The 25,585-nt window shown below is 50.4% G+C and overlaps 1 protein-coding gene across 3 annotated transcripts in view; it reads right to left on the bottom strand.

Annotated features, from left to right (window-relative positions):
* sema6a (sema domain, transmembrane domain (TM), and cytoplasmic domain, (semaphorin) 6A) overlaps positions 1-25,585 on the bottom strand; it is an 81,064-nt gene that overhangs the window by 28,818 nt on the left and 26,661 nt on the right. For all 3 annotated transcript variants that reach the window (XM_029163834.3, XM_029163835.3, XM_029163837.3), the window contains exons 2-9: positions 17,442-17,592; positions 16,586-16,703; positions 9,776-9,836; positions 8,505-8,567; positions 7,505-7,606; positions 2,628-2,718; positions 770-889; positions 170-258 (exon numbers count right to left, since the gene is read on the bottom strand). In XM_029163834.3, the coding sequence (XP_029019667.1) occupies positions 170-258; positions 770-889; positions 2,628-2,718; positions 7,505-7,606; positions 8,505-8,567; positions 9,776-9,836; positions 16,586-16,703; positions 17,442-17,541 (744 nt within the window). In that variant the 5' untranslated portion in view covers positions 17,542-17,592. The remainder of the gene's footprint in view (positions 1-169; positions 259-769; positions 890-2,627; positions 2,719-7,504; positions 7,607-8,504; positions 8,568-9,775; positions 9,837-16,585; positions 16,704-17,441; positions 17,593-25,585) is intronic.

Here is a 25,585-nt window from a genome sequence, read left to right as displayed (position 1 = left end):
CAGAAAAATGCAGTGGCCACCTCACAGCTCCTGAAAGCCTCCTTCCAGTTACGTGATACGCCCATATCCTGTTAGCTTCCTCAGCCGCTTCCTGGTTCGGCCCGAGTAAATAGGAAGTCACCTCTGATTAGAGTTCAAACAATAACAGAAGAACGGGGCCGGCGCTCACCTTTCCCATTGTGTTGTACTCCATAGCAATTTCCCGAAAGAAGAAGTAGATGAAGTCCCCGTAATCGACTGCCTGGACGAAGTAGGGCTCTGCGGGACGAACAAAATATATAATAAAATACCAATCAAAGTGGCATTTCGCTGTGACAAAACAGTTCTGACACCATATTTCACAGTAAACAGCCGGAATATCTGTCATATTATGCAGAAAAGCACCGACTGTGAGCCTTGAGTGCCTCACTCTATCATCCATCATATCAATGAAAGTATTTGCATGCGAGGGAAGAAGGATCTCTCTACTGAGTTGTGACAGGCTGGACTTGTGCTTGTTTTCCCTCAGGGAGGAGCAATTTCGTGGCTGCAGCACCGGTGCCGGGCCAGGCCGGCGGAATGAAGGCGTCAAACTGAGCGTGAAGCATTAGCATAAGTGGCCCTGTTCTCTATACTGGACCTGGACTCATACACACAGGTGCCAAGACGTGTATATACACATGGATCATGAAACAGATGGCGAGTCACACACGCGCCACGCTGTAGTTTGTTTTAGCCACTTTGATGCTTTTTCCACCGCGGCGCCTCTGTTTGTGTGTCCTGCACTCACCTTTCAGCCATTTAGAGTCATGTTTGACGGTGCGCAGAGTCGGGCTGTCTCCTAGGCTACGATAGATGACCGCATCGATCGCCAGAAAGTCTGTCACGGTGGCCGAGTACAGCTTGCCATCTGGAGAGGGAAGACGGAGACGGAAAGAGCGATAATGACGAGAGGACCGAGGCGGAGGAGTGGAGAAAGTCAGCCATGGAGGAGGTGAAGAGAGAGAGGGAGAGAGAGAGAGAGGGAGGGAGAGAGAGCGATAGAGAGAGAGAGAGAGAGAGAGAGAGAGGGAGAGAGAGAGAGAGAGAAGATAGAGAGAGATGTATGAGAGTCTGAGAGATCTCTCCTCTCCTTTCTTTCTCTCTCTCTCTCTCCTCTTCTCCTTTCTCTTTCTCTCTCTCTACTCCTCTTTCTCTCTCCTCTCTTCTTTCTTTCTCTCTCCTCTCTCTTTCTCTCTCTCTCTTCTCTCTCTCTCTCTCCTCTCTCTTCTCTCTCTTCTCTCTCTCTCTCTTCTCTCTTCTCTCTCTCTCTCCCTTTCTTTCTCTTCTTTCTCTCTCTTTCTTTTCTCTCTCTTCTCTCCCTCTCCCTTTCTTTCTCTCTCTCTCTCTCTTTCTCTCTCTTCTCTTTCTCTACTCTCTCGCTCTCTCTCTTTCTTCTCTCTCTCTCTCTCTCTCTCTTCTTGCTCTCTCTCTCTCTCTCGTCTCCCTCTTCGCCTCTCTGAACGTCTCTCTCGTTCTCTCTGTTCTTTCTGACTCTCTCTCTCTCTCTCCTCTCTTTTTATGTCCCTCACCCCTTCCACTTCCCCTTCCGTTCGTTAGCCATCGCTGGACACAAACATTTCAGACGGCTCAGACCTGGAAAATGAATGAATCACACGAACCGAGGAGGCTGTGATGGACAACAAACACACTTAAACATGCTGCACATTTGTAATAAGTCACTCTGGCAACCGCGCTTTTTCAAAAGCACAAACAAACGACGGAGCCCTGCGCTAACAACACACACACACACACACACACACACACACACACAGCCTGACCTCAGCCTGCCTGCGCTGAGGCCACAGTGGAAACTCAAACTGCATAATTGAAAGGATCGCAGTGAGGGGAACTCTCCTGATTACTCACTGCTTCCAGCTCCTTCCAAGCAGCTCTGCTACGCATTAAATGCTCCTCCTCGCCGCGGAGCAGGGACAGCTCATCAATGCGGCCATAGAGTGCGCTACAGTGCGTCGGAACCGGGTCTGGATGTCTGTGACGGCCTTCGGGTCGGTGGCATCAAAAGAATGGCGCCGCCAGCGGAGAGCTGACTCGCTGGGTTCCGTCCCGCTCGGCGACGTATGTTTAATCTTGTGCACATGTTTGAAAGTGAACGGGCGGCAGAGGGCGAGAGCAGCGGGATGACGGATGGTTCTGTTTTTGTCTGTTACCACAGCACTACTGATGTGTTTCCAAACAGCCCATAATGAGCAGCGAATTCCTGACGCGGAGCAAATGCGGTCGCATCCACGATTTGCTGCAGCGCGCGCAACACGGACTGTCGTCACAGAACTGCCATTAGAATAAACCGCAGGGTATTAGGAACGATATTAAATACAACCGCCACTAATCCTCTCGCTTAAACAGATGCAACTTTTCCCATGGAGTTCAAACACGCGCTGGTGTTTGCTAAGAGCAAATAGAAGAAAATTAGTATTAATGTTCCCCCCTCATGACTCTGAGTGGATAATATCCGCATGTTTCATCTATCTTCACTTCACAGACGCTAGTTTTAATCCACGGGACGAGGTATTGAACGTTCAATAATGTAAAGATCAGTATTATATCAGCAGAGTTCTCATAAAACAGGCTTGAATGTTTGCTCTTACCGGCGAACAGAGCCACGTTGGCGTGCTTGGCGTCGTACGGGCAGCGCGCCATCCCGCTGATCTCCTCCCCCAGAGCCTCCAGGGTGTCCGTCTGGGGTCACAAACGAGGTCAAAGGTCAGCTCAATAGGAGGCACACAGTTAAGACAATGCAGCCCTGTCAAATAAACAATGCGCTTGAAATACGACTTAGACAGGAAAGGCCGGATCCCGACTGCAGGAAACCATCCAGAAAACATGTCAAAACAAGCTGCAGGCAGATAGACGCGGCCCGAGCCGTAATTATACAGTTTGGTGGAGCTGAGGAGCGTGTCCGTGTACGTCTGACCCACGGATGCCACTCCGGCTTCCTGCTGAGCGCTGTCAAAGCAGCCCGTCTGGGAGGATCTGGGGAAGCGTTTTCACAATAAGAGCGTGTGCGTGTGCTTTTCTTTCCCCCTGCCATGATTCATCCTCTAACTGGTGTTAAGGAAGAGTTTTACTGGAGAAAACCCTCAAGACAGATCTTTAACCCATTTACTGCATGCAGTGTTTCCCTGCCCTGATTCCTGATGTCTGCTGCTGCGAAGGGGGAATAAATGGACAGGGAAGAAGCACACAGCCCTGAGCAGCGGGTGTGAGACACTTCACTAAGCCACAGTAGTTTATTAATAATAGTAATTTTATTTTTTGCAATTCAAGCTTGTCTTATGCAAAGAGCTACGAGCGAGGAGAAAGTTTTAATTGAAAAGTGTAGTTGGTCCAAACCCAAATTTAGCCGCTCAGTCGTTGGGGCCTTGTTGAATGTTGTTTGAGGGAGGTTCTCAGTGTGAAATGTACTTTTATGTTTGCGCCCACTCTGGCTTCGGGGTCATTGAAAGGACATGACAGGCGATCAGAGGTGGTTGAAAGGTCGCTGTCATCCCCACCACGCGGTGGACCCCCCCCCCCGCGGGCCTCCGGACCCCAGCGGCCGAACACCGCTCGAGGTCAGCGCTGATTACTGGACACACGGAGCGCTCGGCCCTCGCTCGCTCGTTGCTCTCTGTCTGTCGCAGGCTGCACTCCCTCACTTTCACCCGTTCTCTTAACAAAGATAAGCGCAGGCTGCCAAGACTGCAAACTGCTTACGCCGCCCTTCTGGTCTCTTAACAGGTCATTTTGTTTTCTATTCCTGTCTCGGCGGAAACGGTTATCATCTGCCCACTAAAAAGGTCACACACACACACACACACACACACACACACACACGCACACACGCAATGCTAAAAGCTCTGCCAGAGAAATTGTTGAGGCTGATTTGGCAGCGAAAATTACAAGTGACCTTTTACAACAAATAGAGAAGCACCAGCCGCCGCCGCAGCTCGTTTCTCCGTTTCTTTTTCGCTTGTGTTTGGTCAGAAATTACAGGAGGGTAATCTACGGAGGCGCGCTGGCGGGGATATCGCTGTTAGACGGGAGGGGGGGGGGAATTATGGATGAGGCTTCGTTAATCATGAGGGACGTGAGCGGCTGAAGGTCAGGTGCGTCCGCGGCGTCGGAGCGCGTGCAGTGAGTGACGCTGAAGCTCAGGGCCTCCGTCTCCCACCCCTCATCCTCTCACCTCCCACCCCTCATCCTCTCACCCCCACCCCTCACCCTCCCACCCCTCACCCTCTTCAGACCTCACCTTCCCCGTCAACCCTCTGCAACGTCACCCGTCCCACCCCTCACCCTCTCACCTCCCACCCCTCACCCTCTCACCCTCCCACCCCTCACCCTCTCACCTTCCACCCCTCACCCTCTCACCCTCCCACCCCTCACCCTCTCACCCTCCCACCCCTCACCCCGGCCCAGTGACCTCGACCCGCTGTCCCCCGTCAGAACTGCCTCGTCTGGAGCAATCGTCAGTCGCGTGAAAGGGGCCGATGGCGGTCCATAAACCTGCCACGGCGAGGCACAACGTTTTCAAACATTACCATAAAGAAATGTGATGTTTAAACAGCCAAATGGAGTTTTTTTCCGCCTTGTTTACCTGGCAAACCTTATTATGCTGTCAGCTCCACCGGGTGGAAAAAAAAAAAAGGAGTGCTTCAGCTTTGTGGGAACACCATTCAAAGTAATGGGAAGGAGACGGCGGGGCTGTCACGCTCCGTCAGAGCCGTTCAGGGATCTACTGTAGCTCAGATAGCAAGTGTACATTAACCTTGGCTCCGAGCGCAGTCTATCTGGAGGAATTAATTACTACAGCGGCTCATTGGTGTTTTCCATAGGCTATATGCTAATTAATTAGACAAACACCACGTGGCGCCGAGCCGTGCCCATCAGGAGTGTTATAGTTGGTTCAGTGCTCGGGTTGAGGGACTCGTTCTGCATCTGCGTCACAGTTTTACTGGGAAGCGTTTCACACGCGGAGCATCTTCGCCGGCGCCGCTTGATTCGTGGCTTAACCCGATGGTGACACGTGAGGTCGTGACCCGAGAGACAAGCGGAGCGGCGCTTTTCCTGCTTCCTGCCGACCACTTCGCGTTCATGCGTAATTAAATGCGCGTCCCACCGCTCGCAGCTGTGTTGCGCGCGGCCCCATTTGTCCACGACGGCACAAACTCCTGCGTCTGCTGAGGTCGAGAGCACAAGTTCACACCTGGGCCGGGAGTGATTGTGTTAACCAAACAAGGACAGAGCTCCCTGGGAGATTAATAGTCACGGCCCATTTCTCCGCAACCTGTTTCTGAGCCCCGGGAGGACGGACCCTGTGCAGTGACCACCTCTGACAACAGAGTGGGAAACTTGGAGTCTTTGCAACAGTTTGATAAGTGTGTGCGCCTTCAAAGTCCGTCCTTCATGAAGACACGGAGGGTAAAGGCTCATGTAAATAATGGGTTAATAACACTTCAAAGGGTGGCGGCATGACATTTCCCACCTGCGTCAAGTGGAGGATGCATCACCTGGGACCCGCTGCCTCCGAGACTACCCACTGACTCCCCCCGCCTCGCCCCAGCAACAGGCCGTGGAGCCGGCTCCAGTCATATATCAGCCCAGCTGGATGGGATGTTTATTATTACAACACAGCGAGGGAGCGACAGAGGGAGAAAGCAACAGAGGGGAAGATGGCGGAGTGGTGGGAGAGATGGGGGAGGGCGGGGGGGGGATTAAGGCTGGCAGAAGGGCCGTACGATGGGAGGAGGTTCTGTGTGATGGGGACGGATAATGAGACGATGAAGAGAGGGGAGTGGGAGGTTTAAGGGGTGAATACACGCGGACGGTGTCAGGATGGAAACCAGCGTTGGGCGTTGGCGCTTTGGGTCCATGCCCTCGCTGCCCGCGCCCCCCCCCCCCGTCCCTCCGTCCCCCCCGCTCGCCCTTGCAGGGCTGTTGATTAATGTGGGATGAGGCTGGCCCCGAAACAGAAGCTCTTTTCAGTGCTGTCACACTGGGGAGACGGAGAGGCGAACCGCGGCCAAGGTGGATTTAACCACAAGCAGAGTGGATGAGCCCAGCACGTCATGCGAGGCCCGGTACCTGCCAGGCTGTGTGTGTGTGTGTGTGTGTGTGTGTGTGTGTGTGTGTGTAATGACTTTGTATACGTTTGCACCGTGGACATTGTTTAGAAGGCTCCATTCACCCACCGACTGGTTATGTGGATCAGCATCAGCGAGCATTTTCACACTAAAAACTCATAATATCCCACTTTGACGACCTTTTCATTTCGTTTTTTTTTTTTTGCCGTGACATAATGACTAAATTGCTTCTCCATTAAAATGTCTTTTTAATACAGTCAAATAATCACAATGCGGTCTGCTTTGTGTTTTTACCCCTTTTTTCTAAAAGTCAACCACGCAGACGCGCTCGTGTTTGGTCGCGCGCCGCAGCCTCGTCGTGTTTTACGACGCTCGTCCTCGCTTCTTTTTGCCTCCAGCGACGACGGAGCGGTAAAAGCTGACCGCGCCGCTTAAACGCGAAGGCACGCGTCCCGCTCCCGGCCCCGGAAGCCGCGCGCGAGCGCAGAGCAGCGGAGCGCACGTGTTTTGCTGGTGAACACCGTCTCAGTGCGCTGTCACCGCTCACCCGTCGTCTTCCGCTCACGTTTGTTCTGCTGTGAGTGGCGAACGCGTGTCTCAAAGTTACCGTCAAAAAAAAAAAAAAGATCAATTACAATAAAGCTATTTTTCCTCTTTTGCGGCTCAGTCGGGCTTGGGCAGAAAATTCCTTGTGAATGAGCTGCCCGCTTCACAGCAGAGCGTCAGATTGATGTCGCCGGGGAAGAAATAAAATGGAACACGTGGAGCAGATATGCGACGACAGCTCGTCTGCCTTTCTGTTTGTCTTTCCGCCCGTACGCCGTAAAAACAGCCCGGCTCTGTGTGTGTGTGTGTGTGTGTGTGTGTGTGTGTGTGTGTGTGTGTGTGTAGTTGTTCGTCTGCGTCTATCGCTGCCTGACATCTACACTCGCTCACCGCTTTTGACCTGCAGTCTTTAAATGCATCTTGACGTGACGGTTTTGCGTTTCTTGCAGGAATCTTGAAGCTGTTCCAGACATGCCCGCACGAATACGACTGTTTACAGAGGAAAGATGGCTCTGATTGCAGGACAGAGCCTCCGCTAGAGCGTGACTGCATGTGTGTGTGTGTGTGTGTGACTGTGTATATAAGGAGGCAGGTGGTTTGGTTTCTCTGCTTCTAGCTCATGCGTGTCAAAGTGCTCTTGGAAACAGAAGCAGAGGCTGCTGAGTTGTGAAAGTCGTCCGTCTCTGTCCAGCGCTCCACAGCTCACAGCTCATCTAGTGCCACGTGGTTGAGGTTGAATAATACTGTACGTGTGCATGCGTAAAGCAGATTGTGTGTTTGACTGATAAATGGCCCTGGGGTCAAAGGGGGGGGGGCACCCGGGATCAGCGTGCACGTGTGTGAGTGTTTCCCACCTTGTACATTCGGCACGAGGGGTTGAAAGCGTTGGTCCCACAAACAAACAGGGTGTCGTCATTCTGCTGCAGGAGGACTTTGATGAAATTGTGACACTCGTCCTGAGGGAGCGCAGGATGGGAGAGAGAGAGAGTGTGGTTAGCGGAGGCGTTCGCACCGGATCGACTGTGCTGTGGGTTGGGCTTCAGCCTCTGGGATCAGACAAAGATTGTGCTTTTGTTTGTCTTCATTAACGGCATTGTGCGTGAGGTGACTTTCACATTCATCTTCATTAGCCCACAATGTTTTCCTCAGAGAACCCGACTCCAACCTTGACTCAACTGGAAAGTCTAATATTTGTTGCGAAAACAAAATTGGATGTTGTAAAGTTGATCATTTTGCTGATAGGTTTAACATTAATAAGTATTTGCAACTTGTCATTTATGTCTATTGGTTAATATATTTATAGAAAATGTATTTTGGTTTCATTTATATTGTGGCTGATGATGACAATGATTAAATGGAAACTATTTTTAGATGTAACAAACATCAACACAGACGTTACCTCTGTACATTGTGACATATCTCCAGCAGGTTTTAATGAGTCTTAACAGCTTTCGAGAACAGTAATGGAGCTATTATTCATTTTGTACGGTGAAGCCAGAGGAGAAGCAGTTATACAGTCTGATATGAACATTCTGTGTAAAGTGCTCAATAAATTGTGATAGCAGAATGTTATGTTAACCGCAGGGAGCGTGTTATTGCACCTGCAAGGTCTCTGTATGTTTGTATAGGAGAGAGAGAGAGAGAGAGAGAGTGTGTGTGTGTGTGTGTGTGTGTGTGTGTGTGTGTGTGTGTGTGTGTGTGTGTGTGTGTGTGTGTGTGTGTGTGTGTGTGTGTGTGTGTGTGTGTGTGTGTGTGAGGGCGACAGGAACAGTGAGAAATTACATCTGTTACAGTGCGTCTGCGTTGTATAACACGCATCAGTGTGAGGAGTGAGGGGCCTGTTCTGTTCTCTACCTTATGCTTCCCTTTCATTCTGCACGTGTCCACGTCTGCCTGTCTGGACTTCCAGGTCATTTTCTGGAAAAAGCAACAACAATGAGGATGAATGACAAAGAGGGAGAGGAGGGAAACAAACCACATAAACTTTGAGGTAGGACGAAAAAAGACTGAAGGGACTGTAGAGCTCAATAACCAATCTATTCAGCGATCAATAATGATCATCTGAGATTCTCCGCCATCGATTCCCCTCATGAGACACCTGCTCCGAGGTAAACTTTGTTCCCAGCTCTGACTGGTGATCACGTTACCTCCTTGAACTGCTAAATCTCTGCTAGAGGAGGATATATGACACCGACCCCGGATCAGACGGCCTGTCCAAGGACAGATCCCCCACTGCTGAGAGGCTGCGTGCACACACACACACACAGAAACACACACACACAGAAACACACACACACACACACACACACACACACACACACACACACACACACACACACACACGTGGCCCGTGGGTCAACGCTAACCAGTACCTGTCAGTCAGACGCACACTCACCACCATATGCTCCTCCCCCCGTTGCCACGCCCACTAATCAGTCAACACTAGCGTGTATCTGGAACCCTGCCATCCACAGACACACCCACATGCGACTCCCTAACCCTGTGTGGCCCGCGGGCCGCGCCGGGCCTCGGGTTCAAACCGCCGCTGATATACAGCGTGTTTGGATCCCAGCCACTGATTAAAGACCCTCAGTCATCAATCAATCTGCACCCCCCCACAGCCTTTCATCTGCAGCCTGCTCTCATTAGGACCCACTTGCCGCGCTTTGACACTGAAGTGGACGAGGTGAAAGGACGGCGGGTTGTTGTATACACAACGACGGCCTTGTTCGAATTGTGTTTGCATGTATTACGTTAAGGCCAAGTGGACCAAGCGGGCCTGCCTTTATATGAGTTGCTTTCGCAATCTAAAAAATAGCTCTGGTTCTGTTCTTTCTGTCTTTTGCTTTATTTTCCCTGCTCATCTTCTGACCCCCCCCACTTCCTGTTCTGTCCCTGCAGCTTCCTGCTCCCCACCCACCAGACCTTCCGCTGTCCCACCGACCAGTGCATGACGCAGGCACTCTGCGAGGCGACCCGCCGGTTAATGGACTTAACGGGGTCAGGCCACAGGTTCGCGCCGCACACGTGCACGCCCACGTGCACGGCCGGGTTATTAGGGCTGCGTTGCCAATCGCAGCACGCTGAGAACAACGCGTCCTCAAGCAGACAGGCGTCTCACTCACCTTACTGAAATAGATCTCGTCACCGTTGGCAGTGTCCGTGTCCACCGTGTATATGTGATCCCTGAGAGCGAGAAAGAGGGCGAGCGAGAGAGAGAGAGAGAGAGAGATGAGACGATACGAGGTCAGACAGCGGCAGACAGTCAAAAATTCAGCAGACAATAAACCCATTTCTGTTCTTCCATTTCTGTTTCCCCCTCAAGGCAACACACGGCGTCTGAAAATGAGGCTCTGTATAAACTTTGTTCAAACTTCAAAAAATGACAATAAACAAAAGGAGGCCAGAGTTATTTGCTCTGTCAGACAGAAACAGTCAACAAAGGTTTAGCGCTCGGCGGCGCAGGCCTGGGGACAAAAGCCTCTTTGTCCCTGAGAAAGGTCTCGAAAAGGGGGGAGAGGGGGGAGGGGAGGGAGGTGCCAAGTCACTCAGAGCTGTTCAGGTCAATTAAGCCTAGTGTTTGAGCTACAGGAAATCTATACTAACACTCATTATACTCAAACAAGAAGACGTATGTGTGCAGGCCTCTCCTGTGCTACACAGTCCAAGCATATAGGTCTGCATGAGGGAGACATAAACCACAGGGGGACGGGGACTGGTCCACCAGACCTTTAGCTTCCAACGCCCGGGGATGTAGAACCAAAGGTGACCGCCGAACAAGGCAGCCGCTTTAATTTGGTGGAGATTAGATGTCGGCAGCGCGTTTTTAATCAAAGTGTGTAACGGCGGCATCGTCAGACTCGCGGCTTAATTGCGTTGCCGCTCCCCAACCTGCGCTCCTCCCGTCAGCCTTCCTTGCTCTCTCATTAACTAAATCTAATAAAGTCTTTGGAGGAACAGGCATCTTGAAATGAATCCACTTATATCGCCTTCCTGGGGGCCGCCGCCGGCTCCTCCAGGACGGAACCCGGCCCCATGTACATTATCAGCCACAACACTTAAATTGAATAATTAATCTTCGAGTGCAGTGAAATTAGGAAAACAGTGTATCTTTCTCTGGTCCGAGCTGCAAACGCGTGTAGAGGCGACTGTATATTAATCCATCATTTAGGAGAAAGAGACCTTACGGCTCAGCTATGAAAAGGGACGTGATCCGATTCGTCTGATAGACACCTCGGCTGTGGACTTGAAACCCAAATATCCATATGTTTTTAAATGAAATGATTTAAAGGAAATAATAAAAAACAGCATTAATTGATCCAAGGAGAAAAGGGAGCGAGTCCGGCCACGCGCTGCTGCCTTGGGTCAGAATCCAGCCTTTCAGGTGTTTTTCATTAGGCCGAAGGAAGGACTACCTTCGCACTGCTCTGGCTAATTGATCCGGATTGAGTTTCCCGGGTTCCTGAACAGTCCTTCTGTGTTGCGATGTTTCTTTCACCTCGTCTGCTCCGTAACAGGATCCAGGTCACGGCGCCGGAGCGAACGCGAAATGGGAAATGAACGGATGAGCGATAACTGTGAGTGACTGATCACAGCAGTCTGCGTCTCTGCCACTCGCTCAATTAACTTTATATCATTATATTAAACTTCAAACTTTATATTAAAAAGACAAAACTAAATCAGAAGCTATTAAATCGACGGATTACTTTGCGGATTAACTGTAATCTCATGGGTTGTTTCATCGCCTGAGATATTAAAACAGCTCACGATTAATCTGTAATTGACTGCTGCATAATTTCAGCAGTCACCTTCCCATCCGGCCGCCCGTCCCGCGCCCCGTCCTCTTCGGTTCTGAAGGGATGGAGGGTGGGGGGTTCCAGGCGCGCGGTTTTCGGTTCCAGCACAGATTAGAGGAAGTCGAGCACTGAGACGTCCCTCAAACATCCTGACGGGAGACGGAGGAGGACAATGGGGCGGCTGTGTCTGTGTCAACACCAGCTCTCCAAACACACATGTGTGAGAAGACCCCCCCCATCAGCCCCCCCTTACCCCCCCCCCCCCCCCCCCCCCCCCCCTCCTCACCACAACACCTGAACCCATCTTTGAACATTTTCACCTCGTTTTGTGGTGTCAGTCCAATTCATAGGATCTCACTTTAAAGTCCTTCCAGGCGCTCAGTGGTTTCCTTTCATTTAAACGACCTGGATGAGTTGGACGACGTCTCTGGGAACGTTAGTCCTAAGAGCTGATCCACCGCATCCACCTGCGCAGTTCAAAGCAATCTCACAGTTTGTCCAGTGCGGCTATGGCTGCATAATGACTATATTTACAGGGCTTCATATTCCTGTATGTGACTCTCTTTCTCGTTATTTCCTCTTTTTCAACTTTAAACCATGACTTCTCTGAGCAAAAACACACGCAATCGCACGCGGGAGCAGCCGGCGAGCACGGAGCGCTGCCCGTCAGCGTGAATCACTCGCCGTGGGCCTCCGCGTTTCCCGGGACTCGGCGGCAAAAATGTGTGCGTAGGACGGAAGGCACGCAAATATCCCCATGGACGCGACCGCGGAGGGGACAGTGGAGCGGCCGAGCACGGGCGCGGGCGCGAGATCGAGTGCGACGGAGCGACTCGGAGGGTCTCCGTCGGACGTGCGGCCGTGAGAACACTGGGGCTTTGTGCGGAAGAATGCGGTTTTCATAACAGCGCGTTTCTTCCTGGAGAAGAAGAACAGCGCTCCATCTGCTGGGCCTTTGTCCAGCCAGCTCGCACTCTGCCCGCAGAAAAGAAGGGGAATGTGATTAGCATGCACCCCGCACCTTTCACCACCACCCCTCTTTCCTCCAGCTAAATGCCTGCGTGTCTGCCCTCCTCTCCACCTCCCACGCTTTCTCCCCCGTCACCCTCTTCACCCGTATTCCCCTCTCTCCGTAACCAGATCATGGGTGGTAGAGGACGGCCCATTGTACATTGTTTTTGCTTTCACTGGTTCAAATCCTCTTCTCAGAGTGGATGTGAAGGAGCCGCGGAGCCCAACAGGCACCTAGGGGCTGTGAAGGGAGTTGTTGAGGTTGTGAATAGGCCGAGGGCGCGGAGAGGCCCCGGCTGATGTGGTGGCATGAAATACAACAAGCCAGAGTTCACTCACCCCGAAGCTGGAGCAGGTTGTTCTTTTGGAGGGTTCAGTGCGGTTTTCTGCGTTCTCTTTCTGTGTGTGTGTGTGTGTGTGTGTGTGTGTGTGTGTGTGTGTGTGTGTGTGTGTGTGTGTGTGTGTGTGTGTGTGTGTGTGTGTGTGTGTGTTGCTGGCAGCATGAACCTTGGTCGAATGAGGCAGAGCAGCATTTTCTTTACATTTGTTTATTAAAATGGATCCAATAGTGTCAAAATAATTCATACATTTTTGTAGTTAATTATCCTGAAAATTGCCTATTTTACCTGTAAGCGAACAACAAATGTGCTTTTCAGCTATTTAATCTGTGCTTAAACATTGGTACTAACACACACCCTCAGCTCCCGCTGTTATATTAACTTATGATATTAACTAACTCCAATATGAGACTATAAAACACAACCAGACTCAGTGTTTTTGAGACTTTGTGGGAACAACGTATTACAGGAAGTTGTGAACTTGTTTCGCTAGTATTTCAGGTGATTATGATTCCCGGAGCCCGGAGCTTTGTCTCACAGTGCGGACGTAGCTGGATGTCAGTGGAGCCGCGAGCAGCGAGAGAGGAGGCGACCATGTAATCCCAGTCATTAGTGGGTTTTAACAGGATTTGGTGCTGCTACAATAATGGAGACTCTAGTGGCCTCCACTGCGAGACCCAAAGAGACCCAACAGGAAAGAACGGCGGCCACAGAAGCACCGCTGCTCCCGAGGTCCCGCGTGAGAGGAGCTAATCGGGTTCTGAATGTGCGTCTCGGCCTCCGCTCGCTCGCCCGATCCCTCTCTCTCTCCCACATGCAGGCGTACATTCCCGCGCTCGTTCCCATGCTTCCCGTTGCCGTTACCATGGCAGAGCCTGACTGCGCGCCGGGAATGGCGGCGATGCCCCGCGTGCGGAGCGACCGGGGAACGCCGGCCTCGCCGGGCTGCCGACAATGATGCCGCATCTTTATGCGTGGACCGCCACATCCTCCGCGCGTCTCCATCCATTCATTCACTCCGTGCACTTTCATAACCACCTCTGCATCTGTCATTCCTGCCGCTGACAGTGGCGCTGGACCTAATCGCTGGGATCGTGCACGGGCGCTGAGCATCGTAACCGCCGCCGACGGCATTTTCTGGACCGACAGAGGAGAATTGGTGAATAACAAGCGTCGTGCAGTTGAGATATGTCACCATATCAGTCAAATAGCTTGACTGAGCACACACACACACACACACACACACACAGCGGGCAGCAGTCGCGGCCACATTTTTTCTGCCCAGATCAGAATGATAAACCTCCCATTGCACTGTGATGAATCCACTCTAAATGCTGCTCGTAGTGTAGCCTGACCATGAAATACGGAGCGCTGGGAAAGGAATCGTCCTACCTCCATCACTGCATCGAGCACAGTTTACTGCTTCTTAGCGAGCGTGAGTCTGCTGCTAAACACCCGAAACACACATGACAGCTGACGATCAGGGATCACTGAGCTGTTGTTCTTTACTCTGACATTTGTGTCTCAGTCCTTCATGCAGACTGATACAGTGTATGTTAAGTATTTAGTATTCAGACACATTGGGAAGGTCGGAGGCCATTTTGTGCCGTATCTGCTCACATACTCACAGACAGAGCACCTGATTCCACCCAATCAATACATTTCATTCATTGCTCCAAACTGTGGATGAATTATCAATCACTGCATCTGTTGTTGAGCTCCACCGCTGCCAAAGACTTGACTCCTTCCCTCTATGGATTAAGCCACTTTTGTCTATTTACAATTTCATTAGTTGCTATGTTTGCATGCATCTCTCAGCTTAAAAATCTTGTGATTTCATTGCCAGCGTGAAAACAGGAGCCAAAGGGATTTAATACACTGAGCAGCCATTCAAAAAAACAGAGAGCAGCCTGAAACAGAGTTGGGCCTTGGACGCTGTTCACAGTGGCCATCTGCAAGCTGCTGCACACCAAGAACTGAGGCTCACTGGTCTAGAGGCATGATGGCAGAGCTGTGTGATGCTGGCCCCAGAATAAACAAGTCATTTGACTGGACAACCACCATGAAAGCAACTTTTGATGTTGCCTAGTTTTTTTTTTTCCTGCAGCATTGTCCGTTGTTTCATTGCCAGCTTTGATTCACACTGGCTTCTGAAGCGGTGACAGTCAATGTATATGTCTTTTAAAGTCATTTATACAGTACGTCCTCAATGATACTCTATTCCTTCCTATGGATGTGGTGCATGGGCTGTCATGTGTGCATCCAAGGTATTGACTCCACATTCTTCTCTAAGTCTGGATCAATGCTGGTCATTAGGCTTGGTCTAATTTAAGGCAAAAATTCCAGACATTCAGGGGTCACACACCCCGACCATATGTCCCAGTCCCCCTCTGCACCAGGTGATCGAACACACACACACACACACACACACACACACACACACACACACACACACACACACACACTTCCTGCAGACATGAACACATGCTGTAGCGCCCACACCCCCCGGCATGCCACCACATGTTCACCATACCAATGTATAACTATACACTCACATATGTCCACATGCCACAGTCAAGAAATCACTATTAAAGCCACTGGACAACTGGGCAGCACACACACACACACACACACACACACACACACACACACACACACACACACACACACACACACACACACACACCGCCAATAAAGCCTCTGTGTCTCATTTCCCTCCCCTGCCCCTCGGGCTCCTGCCACCCCATGTGGAGCAGGTGGGCAACAGGCAGCAAAGCCTCTGACGCCCCATGTCTCACACACACACACACACACACACACACACACACACACACATTTCACACATGCTCTCTGTTTTACTACGTTTCCTCTCTCACCCACCGCACAGCTCGCCTTAATGACCCCAGATATGTTAAAAAGCTCTGCCACTTAAAGCGGCCGCCTCCCTTAGCCACTTAATTTGACATGCATGGGAGGAAAACAAAGAAAGACTCCTATTGTGACTTTCAACAGTATCTAATCAAGCTTGCCACTTAATTAGCCGTGGACAACGAAGAACAAGCAGATAAGAATCTATTTTATTAGTGTCTTTAAAATGCTGCTGTGCTCTCGCCGCTCAGCACATCTCTGCCTGTTGATTGCTGGAGCACAGACTTCACAGGTTTTACTGTTCACTTTGTCACGGTGCAGAAGCAACATTCATAAAATACTTATTATGAAAGAAAAGTCTGAATCCATATTGATTTTCTCCACGGCTCCAGATGGTGCAATTGAGCCATATTATCCTGGATAGTTGTGTCGAGGCAAAATAATGGTACGCAGACGGAAAACGGACAGAAAGCAATAAAGGTAGAAGACACAGAATTAAACACAGCCGAGAAAATAAAAAGAGTTTTAAAAACTGATTTGTGGCGGCGACTAGACTGCCAACAAACACAAAGATGAGCATTACTCCTCACAAACCAACCCTAAATCATAAAAATAATAATAATGATTGATATACACTGTACATGAGATTCATTTGTTAATAGATGAGTTCATTCATTACTGAAAGTCATTTTCCATCAGTAACTGTGGAATGAGAGTGGATGATGAAGGCTTCCACCGAGTGGAACCACACTTGTTTGATTATTCCTCATCTTCAGCCTCCCAAGTTTTTATTCCAGGGACACATAGTGAAACTCACATTCATTTGGCCTGTGTCTAACGTTTGTGTCTAACTGCGGCTCCTTGTTAATCACTGTAACATTTCTGTGGCTCTCCGGGGGCACAGATCACTATTACTACCCACCTGGCAGCGATGTATAACGTCCTGTTCATTATCATGATGAGCTGGATGTCCAGTTTGTGCCGCTGTGTGTTGTTCCTGCCCGGTTTGTGGCCGACGAATGCCGGATACTGCCTCGTGTCTGTAAGGACGGGACAAGAGTGAGTCACAGCGAGTTATCAGCTGGAGTATATGCTTTAATACCCTCCGCATTTAGGAATTTAATTATTCCATAGCTTTTCTCATGAGGTCTCATGGGCTTTTAGGCAAATGTCGGCCCATATGTCTTAGCTGGAGGAGAGAACTGCACCGCACTCGCTGGCCGAGCTCTCGGTGCAACCTTAAATTGCAGGATAAAAATGTGCTGCAAGGTACCGTGTAATTGTTCTATTGTTAGTGGCTTTGGATGAAAGGGCTCGGTTTGAATAAACAGTCTGATATAGGAGCGGGTCTATGCGAGGATGCCTGGCTCCCGCTCCAGCTTCCCCGGCCAAGATGTACAGCGTTACACCCAGGGAGAGCGGCACGGAACACAGCGAGAAACAGAGGGAACACAGAGGAAACAATGACCATATCTTTATCGGCTGCCACCGCGTTCGCGCTATCACACGCCGCATTAGAGGCCCGGCGGAAAAACAGCGGCTTATCCTTTGATGTGGGGTGGGCTCCGTTTCAAACGCTGCTTTAAGTCCTTCATTTCTGTGCACGAGGCCTGTCCCTGGGCGCCGAGCTACGCTCCGAGCCTTCGGAGTGTCAGCATGAGGGGGAGGTGGGGGTCGAGGGGGATGTAGAGCGGCTCCGGGATGGGGGAGACGCGGGACAGGAAGCAGAGAGGAACGGGGAGAAGGAGAATGAAAGGACGTGTGGACACAGTACTTACAGTTGCCATGTGAGATGCTAATAGGCTCGCTGTCCTCGGGGAAGCCTGCCCCGGCTATGTGCAGTAGCGTGAAGTACAGTAACAAGGCCTCTGACCTCATGGTGGCACCAACACTGCTGCTGCTGGTCCTCTGCTGCAGATTTCTCTCAGCCTGTGCAAAGATTGGTTGGGGAGACGGGGGGGGGAGACAGACGGGGGAGGGCAGAGGGGAAAGGGAGACAAAAGAATAAAACCAAGTTGGTCAAATTAATTTGTTTTCACCTGGCTGCCTCCTCAATTACTCTCCCCTCCTCGCTTCCTGCGTTTCTTTGTACCAGCTCAGAGGAGGGGCCGGGGAGTGGCAGCAATCGGAGGCTCAGACAAAGAAATTCAGGTCCACCTAAATGAGCTGCTGGTGCATTTCGCACGGCCCATCGCCGGCTGTCAGAGATATATTTACATGTGCGTTTTCGATGACTCAAGTAAGCTGTGTTGCGAGCGAAACAAAATTAATTGGATTAGAGGTGGTAATATGCGTCATAGATCGATGTCAGGCAGATCCCTGCGCTTCCCTCGCTCTCTCTCTCTCTCTCTCTCTCTCTCGCTCTCTCTCTCTCTCTCTCTCTCTCTCTCTCGCTCTCTCTCTCTCTCTCGCTCTCTCTCTCTCTCTCTCTTGTCCAGATTGAGACTGGGTCTCAGAGACGTGGGAGAGCTCTTGTCGAGATTAGTCTGCTGTAAAGCAGGAGCAGCACCTGGAGATGCGGTGGATGTTGTGGCGAGTACCTAATTTCCCACTTGTCAGTCTCCTACGAGGAGAGCAATCCTCCATCCTAACTCATCCAGACCGATGACAGGCACGAGCTGCATCAGAGCATCACTTTGGCTCCTCAACACTCCTTTTTACTTTCCGGCTCTTTCTTTGTCTCTCTCAGTCAAAACTGCTCATTTCCAGGAAACACCAGCTTGTTTGTACTTGATTTAACCTTTGAATCGTGGAAAACACGGTGTCCTCAACTATTTAATATACTTATGTAGTGTACACGTCCCCACTAAGAGGGATTTACAGCAGGCACCCTAATTATGTTGATCTAACGTCTTCATTGCACAAACCACGGTAACTACTGCATCTCGTGGCAACAAATCACACCCATAAATCATCCAAGACAATTATTTCGCCTGTAATCTAATCAAGAATAAAGCGTTTAATTTGCATAAAGCACCTTCTCTTTTTTTGCTCGACGGAAGCTGCAGGGGTGAGATGTTCCTGGGAAGATGGAGAAAACGACGCTTCAGGTATGAAGAATTGAATGAAATAGTCCATTTCATTTGCTCCAGTCTGACAAAAGTTGTTTATCTCACAACTGCGTTTTCATTTGCCATTGTATGTCCAAGTGGGGGAACAAACAGGAGGGAGGACAGAGGGAGAAAGGAGGAGAGATGGGGGGGATTACGTCCTCCTTTCTGTGTCATGACTCGCTCCCTGTCTCTCCCCCTTTCTCTCCATGCTCCTGTGAATCTCATTCAGGGGAGGAATGAAAACACTATTCAGTGGGAGAATCACTTTAACACTGAGGAGAATACCAACACTAAAGCCTGGATACGACCTTGATCTCACAAGCCGCTCTGTTCCCCTCCCTCCTTTCTCACTCTTTGGCCCGCTCCTCTTATCCTTACAAAGTATTTTTCTTCTTTAATTTTTCGTATTCCATAAAGGGAAAAATACTAAATGGATTTCCTCTCGCCCTCACTCTTATCGCACAGTGAAGGTTGACTGAGCTACACTTCTGCTGCGCGTTCCGCCTTTATCCTAATTGTAAATAAGAATTTGACTTTTCCCTGTGCAGCGCGACAAACCTCTGCGGAGGTGACACGTTCTCCGGCTGACCCGGGGATCCGGACGCGTTCTAGTAACTGACTGGTGAGTGGGAGGAGTCACAAGGCGCGACGGTGAGCTAACGACGCCAACGCAATCGAACGTGGAGCTGCAGCATGTGACTTTGGATGCCGCAGTTTAGAAAGTTGGTTCGTGTTCGACGCTGGAGTTTTTAATCATGTGAAGAGTGAAGCGCATCTTCAGTCTGTATCATCGGTTCGTAATAGGATGCTGAAAACTTTTAGTCGAGCCATCTCACACCGCCGCCTGTGATGCACAAAATAAATTGAGCACAAAATGACTTAAGTGAAACCCCAGTGGCCCTTTCATTACCGGCTACACATGCGTAACAGGAGGGAGACCCAGTCTATCTTTACCGAATTACACCCTTTATGTGGAGGAGCAAATTGCTTCCTCGTGTGTGTGAGTGTGACTTTGTGTGCCCATGTTAAATCCTAATAAATGATGCTGCTTTTGTAGACGACGCACACGCGCTCACACGCGTACAAGCCGTGTGCTCAAACTTCCACCATGAATTACCCACTACCAGAAAACAGGCTCGCAGGTGGAAGTGTTTCCCCTCCTGTAAAAGCTCTCCTTGAGAACGCGAGGAGCAACAGTGGAGCCCTGTGCCTTCTCCTCGGGCTTTTAATAGATAATAACATTTTGAGAACCTTAGCTGCTATCCCCCTCCACCCCCCGCGCACCCGCTTAGTGATAAAGTAGCTGTTTTTCTGTGCAGCTCAGTGTGTGTGTGTGTGTGTGTGTGTGCGGCAGGCAAAAAAGGGAGAGAGGGCAGAGTTAATCAAGCTGGATGCTGGCGGGAGGCCACCAGTAGGCAATAAAAACACCAGGACCCCCCAGAATCTCTCCACTTACCCGCCATCTTATGAATAACTACACACACCTCATTTGCACACACACTCGGTCACCTTGTTTCGCCGTGAGACGGAGGGAAGCGTGCGTGACGGGAAAAGCTGAAGAAAAACACACAAAGTCGCGAAGTGATGAGTGAACGTATACAGCAACCTATTACAAGCACAGCAACAAACACACCGTCCACCATGGAGCCTCCCCGTGGGGACAGCCGGGCCGGACCGCATTAGCTTTAACAATAAACAAATTATCCCGCCTAATGATGCCATTGCTGCCCCTGCATCAACATGTTAGCCCAGGGTGCTGGCATTTATTACAGCAACAGGGTCAGCGATGATGAGGAGGAGGAAGGAAGTGCTGCCCGTCATTTAGCCGCACATCTACTTGGTCGCTCAGGTTGAGAGCACGAATGAATTACAATCAGAGGCCCGGACGCACAAGACGACACACACACACACACATCCTAGGAAGGCCCCAGTTATTCATCTCCTGAGGGCCCCCGCTGGGCCAGCCATCAAACAGAGCAATGAAGTGAGAGGCCGCCATTTAATTACATCAGAGCCGACCTGTTGATGGCGCCGCTTTTGGATGTGCTCTTAAAGCGCCTCCCCGAGAAAAATGACAGAGCCGCTTTGTTTCGCACAGAAGCCTGAAAACAACATATGTTTACGCTCAAGCGAGGAAACCCCACGGCGGCTCCGTCCCCGGGGAGACGGGGAGGAATTAACCGCAGACGCACTCTTACGGGCGGATTCCCGAACCCGCGGCGAGTTGTTTGTCACCTGAGCCGCGGTACATGTGCGCGGCGGCGGATCACCAGCGCCCTAAGAGGCCGCTCTTTGGCAGCGGGGCAAACTTTCTTATGTTGGCATATTCCTGTGTGCGCTTTGTGAGCCTCCATCTGTGCCGGAATCTCCGTCACATATCCTGCATGGCTGCTGTGTATATAAATGGCTTCACATAGCAAAGCTGCGTGCGTGGAATAGCTGCCCCGTGTGGTAAGGCCATGTGTAAGGACCCGATCTGCCTCCAATCCAGTCTACGCTCACAGAGTTGTGCAGCTTTCGATCATGGCCTCGATGGACGCTTATTATGGCTGTTTGATCCTTGTCTCCATACGGAGGTTTTAAAGCACCAGCTTCTCGTAAATGCTGCCCGACAGCTTTGATACGAGTGCGGCCTGCCTGTGTTTGTATTTGGCAGTCTGGGTAATGTCCACAGACTGGTGCTGACGGGTTTACAGACGACAGGGATGCCGAAGAGGACGCGTCGCTCGCCGTCACCACCAGCCAGTCACAACATTTGGAGCTTCGCAACAGAGGACGCGAGCAGGAGCAGCCCGAGCGCCGAGGCCCTGTTTGTGTTTCTGGATCAGTCCAGGAATGCTGGCTGGTAATTCAACCCGTGGTCTGAGCGCGGTGGCTTCACCATGTCAGCGCCAGCAGTGAAGCGCGTGTGTCATCGGCATCGCTGGCGTCGTCTTCCCGCAGACTTTCCAAAGTTTTCGTAATCATGTCGTGTCAGCATTGGGTCCATAATGTGAAAAAGACTGAATATCTCAAAAAGAAGAGAGGCTCGTCTGTTGCTTTTCATGGTTACTGGAACTGAATGAAAGTGGCTCTACAGGCGTGCGAATGGGAGTGGGGTAATTCCCACAGCATTACAGAGCAAAAACTGCTTTCATACACAGGTGTGAACACAACACCCCCAACACCCGACCACACTGGAACCAGACATGTTTACAGCTCTGCCACATAAATACCATGTAGCTCAGCCCCACAGAGCTTCAGACCAAGAGTCACGCCTGGGCGTGGACGCGCCGGAGGAACGGCTGCTCAGGATGAGCTGCGAAGTCACAAGTGAAGCACCGAAGGTTGCAAAGACAGTCGGGTGAAAATGCCGCATTGATCCACCTTATGAGGATAAGAAATGGAACACATCCAGCCACCTAGGGCTCCAGCTTGGCAGGTGTTTACACTTGTCATCCCTAGGCGGATAAATCAGAGAGAAAAGACAGGAGGAGCTGTCTCCCTGACCCCAGGAGGCCACGATAAGAGGAGGGAACTGGGGGGGAGCGCGAGGGAGGAACCTCTTCCGAGCACAAGCGCCGAACCGGCGGCGAATATGTGCACACAAACACAGACGCGCTCGCGCCCATTAACAGCCCTTGAACCAGCAAAAAGCGCAGCGCCGTTCTCCTCTTCCTCCCTCAGATGTCGCCTTCAAATGAGTATCTGCACGGAGGCAATCCATCATGGTGTGATTATTAAAAGACAATGACGTGGACATGAATGAGGCACCCTGTCGCTGTAGGCCCTTTATTAAAACACAAGCCGCAATGCAAGAACGTCTCCCTTACAGGAGGTGACGGATTGATTCTGGAAGTGGTCCAAAGACCACTCAGGAACACAGGCAGAAGAGCTGCGAGGGAACAGGCGGAAAGCGCCAACTCGGAACAACAGCCCCCTAAACAAAGACGCCGCGACTGCAGATAAGCTGCTATCTTTATAAGTCTGTGACGCGAAGGCCATTAGCCTGGACATGCCTCTGTGCCTCTTAATCATTAAAAACAATTATCCGTCGCAAAGCAATGAATATCCATTGAGGGACGCCTTGACGACTGTCTTTGTGGCAAATTACGGCGGATTTAGGAACGGGGATAATGAGAAAGGAAAACGCAACCTGCAATGAGCAGAGGGTGAAAGGGAAAAGACGGGGAGGAAGAGAGGAGGAGCAGGTTAATGGGTGTTCGCTGTCTGAGAATGATCCAAAGGAAGCTGACATCACACCAGCAAAAAAGCAGCCGAGGCGCGAGATGAGAGGAGATAACTACCTACAACTCGCTGCATTGTTTTTAAAAGTAGGTCAAGAACTTGTGAGGCTGCTGGGCCCGACGTGGCTCCGAAAGCTGTCGAAACAATATGTCACACACAGATATACGAGCCTATAAATACTCAGCAGAATGTATAAATGTCCCCAGTTGATTAGCACGAAGCCTCGCGCGGGATAAAATGCCGTAAAGCTAGCATCCAAATATGCAACCAAATGATGTTTTATGCTGCTGTATGTCACCCTCCAAATGTCCCTGTTATTGCCCCTCTAAAATAAAAGTACCGTCTGGATGCACTGATATAATATTTGTAGACGGTAAAAGCCATTACCCATCAGCGGGTTTAGCATCGCCGCTAAGCTAAGTCTACATTCTCTGTCTGTCCAGCCATTTGTTGCCTAGGTTCACTTACTATAATGTTTGTTGTGGCAACACCATCACTCCTTCCTTCCCCTCCGTCCTCTTTCTCATCCTAATTCTCTCTTTATCTCCTTTTATGAACCTTTTCAAGCCCCCACACACATGCACATCGTCCAATTCACACACACACACACAAACACACACACACACACACACACACACACACACACACACACACACACACACACACACACACACACACACACACACACACACACACGACTGGCGCTTAAATGACTGACCCTGAAAATAAGGAAGAGGTTATGCATTTGAATATCAGAACCTTTTCCAGGCCTGTCAATCATGGCTGGTGATGATACAAGCAGGGCAGCTTAATCAATCTGGAAGCGGCTGATACAGACTGTGTGGGCAAAGCACAGAGCCGAGCTGCTGATAAGGGACGTTTGCGAGCACACGGCCCTCGCCGTGTCCCCTTTGATGCAATTATCGCTTCGGTTTGATGCTGCTCTGCCTGCATTTCCGAGCCTTTAACATCCCCCCAATGCTCCATTTACTGTTCCTACTCGCATATTTGGTCGCTGTGAGGAAAGATCGCCCAGTGTTTAACGTGACCCTGGTCAAAATAGCAAAAGCAGACGAGCGACACCAACCAAGGCTCAGTGTTTCTCCTGAGGTGCAGCAGAGAAATAGCAGTAAAAAAATGTCAGAATGTCACTGAGCTAAATGCCACATTAACTCCGCCGAGAGAGAGGAATGACTGAAGGCCAGCGCCCTGTGGAGCAGCGATGGGGGTGTTGAAACTGTCACACGGCATAATGCACATTTTACTTGGAAACTCACTTCACGAAGGCCGACTGTGGGGTGCCTTCAGGCGACGCTGCTCCGCGGCGTGCTGCGCTTAGTCATGATCCAGACCAGGCGCTCGCACTCTGTGAGGATGGTGAGTCAAATAATACTTTAAATTAGGCTGCCCAGGGCGGGAAACATATGACATCCAGAAAGGTCTGTCTGATACGGGGTGAGTTCACGGAAGGGGTTAAACGCACCTCCTCGGGCTCCTGTCCTCAGTAAACATCAGCTGAGCCATCTCAGTATGAATCCATTTCTGCAGCTCCCTGGTTAAGTATTTCCAAATCCAATATGCATGAGCCCTAAAAAGTTTTTTTGTGTAATTTCGAGGAGAGAAAAGAACACGGTTCGCTAACAGGAAGAGGGAAAAGCTTGATAGACTTGCAGCAACTCATGCATAAGTTCCCTGAGTCGTAGCAGGAATCCGCTTGGGCGTTTAGAGTATTGGAGCCGTAGCTGAGGGACGCCGTGTTCCCGCGGTGGTTTTAAGAATAACTGAAGAGAATGCACAATCAATAAAACAATAGCAATAGTAATTGTGGCCCGAGAGCTGGATGGTTTCAAAGCCTCTTCCTCGACAGTAAATGAGAAAAGTCTCAAAGTCAATATTCAACGTTCGCTAATGGGTTTTTCCTACAGATGCACCGGGCTGAAGGACTTTTTTTTATCCTTGTTGGACCTTGAGTGTAATTAATGCTGCATCTGTGAACATCTGTCCAAGACGTCTCGATGCCTGAGAAGATCTTTCCTCCATGTGCGTCGCTAACGCTCCACGCAGGCAGCTGTTTTTGCCGCGTCCTTTCCCGCTACCAGCGGCTAAACTGCAGAAACAGACACAGGATGTGAGCGGGTGGCCTGCGGGGACGGAATGAGAGGTGTGATGCTTTTCTCTTGTTGCGTCCATCTGGTGCAGTTTTCACATCTCGCAGCCTTCTGATTCCTTTTAATAGGTGTGCTTCAGAGTTTTTACAAGCTGTGATAGCATCTCTGTGCTTCGTAGTACATCTAATGCTCTCTCTCTCTTTTAGCAACATTTGCAACAGCGCATCAACTGCGTTTACAATTTCTGCACAATTTTACAAACATGTGGAGATCTCAGGACATTATCCTCATTATGCTGTTGTGGCCCCAAGTATTCAGGAAGCACTGTAAAATCCACCCACTATCACATGAGCCGTGTTCAATAACACAAGCTGCCATGTGCATCTGTCTGAGTCATAGGTTCTGCAAATGTAGCGCGATTTCATTTGCTGTCCTGCCATCACAGAAAATCATTTCTGCTCCGCTAATGGCATTTCCTTGTTGCTCTCCCAGTTCATTTGATGCCGGTTCCATTATGCTAAGTGATTGAGTCTG

This window comes from Betta splendens, chromosome 9 (assembly GCF_900634795.4).
Source record: "Betta splendens chromosome 9, fBetSpl5.4, whole genome shotgun sequence".
NCBI classification, from domain to species: domain Eukaryota; kingdom Metazoa; phylum Chordata; class Actinopteri; order Anabantiformes; family Osphronemidae; genus Betta; species Betta splendens.
The sequence above is the reverse complement of the archived record's forward strand: the minus strand, read 5'-3'. Positions and strand labels throughout refer to the sequence as shown.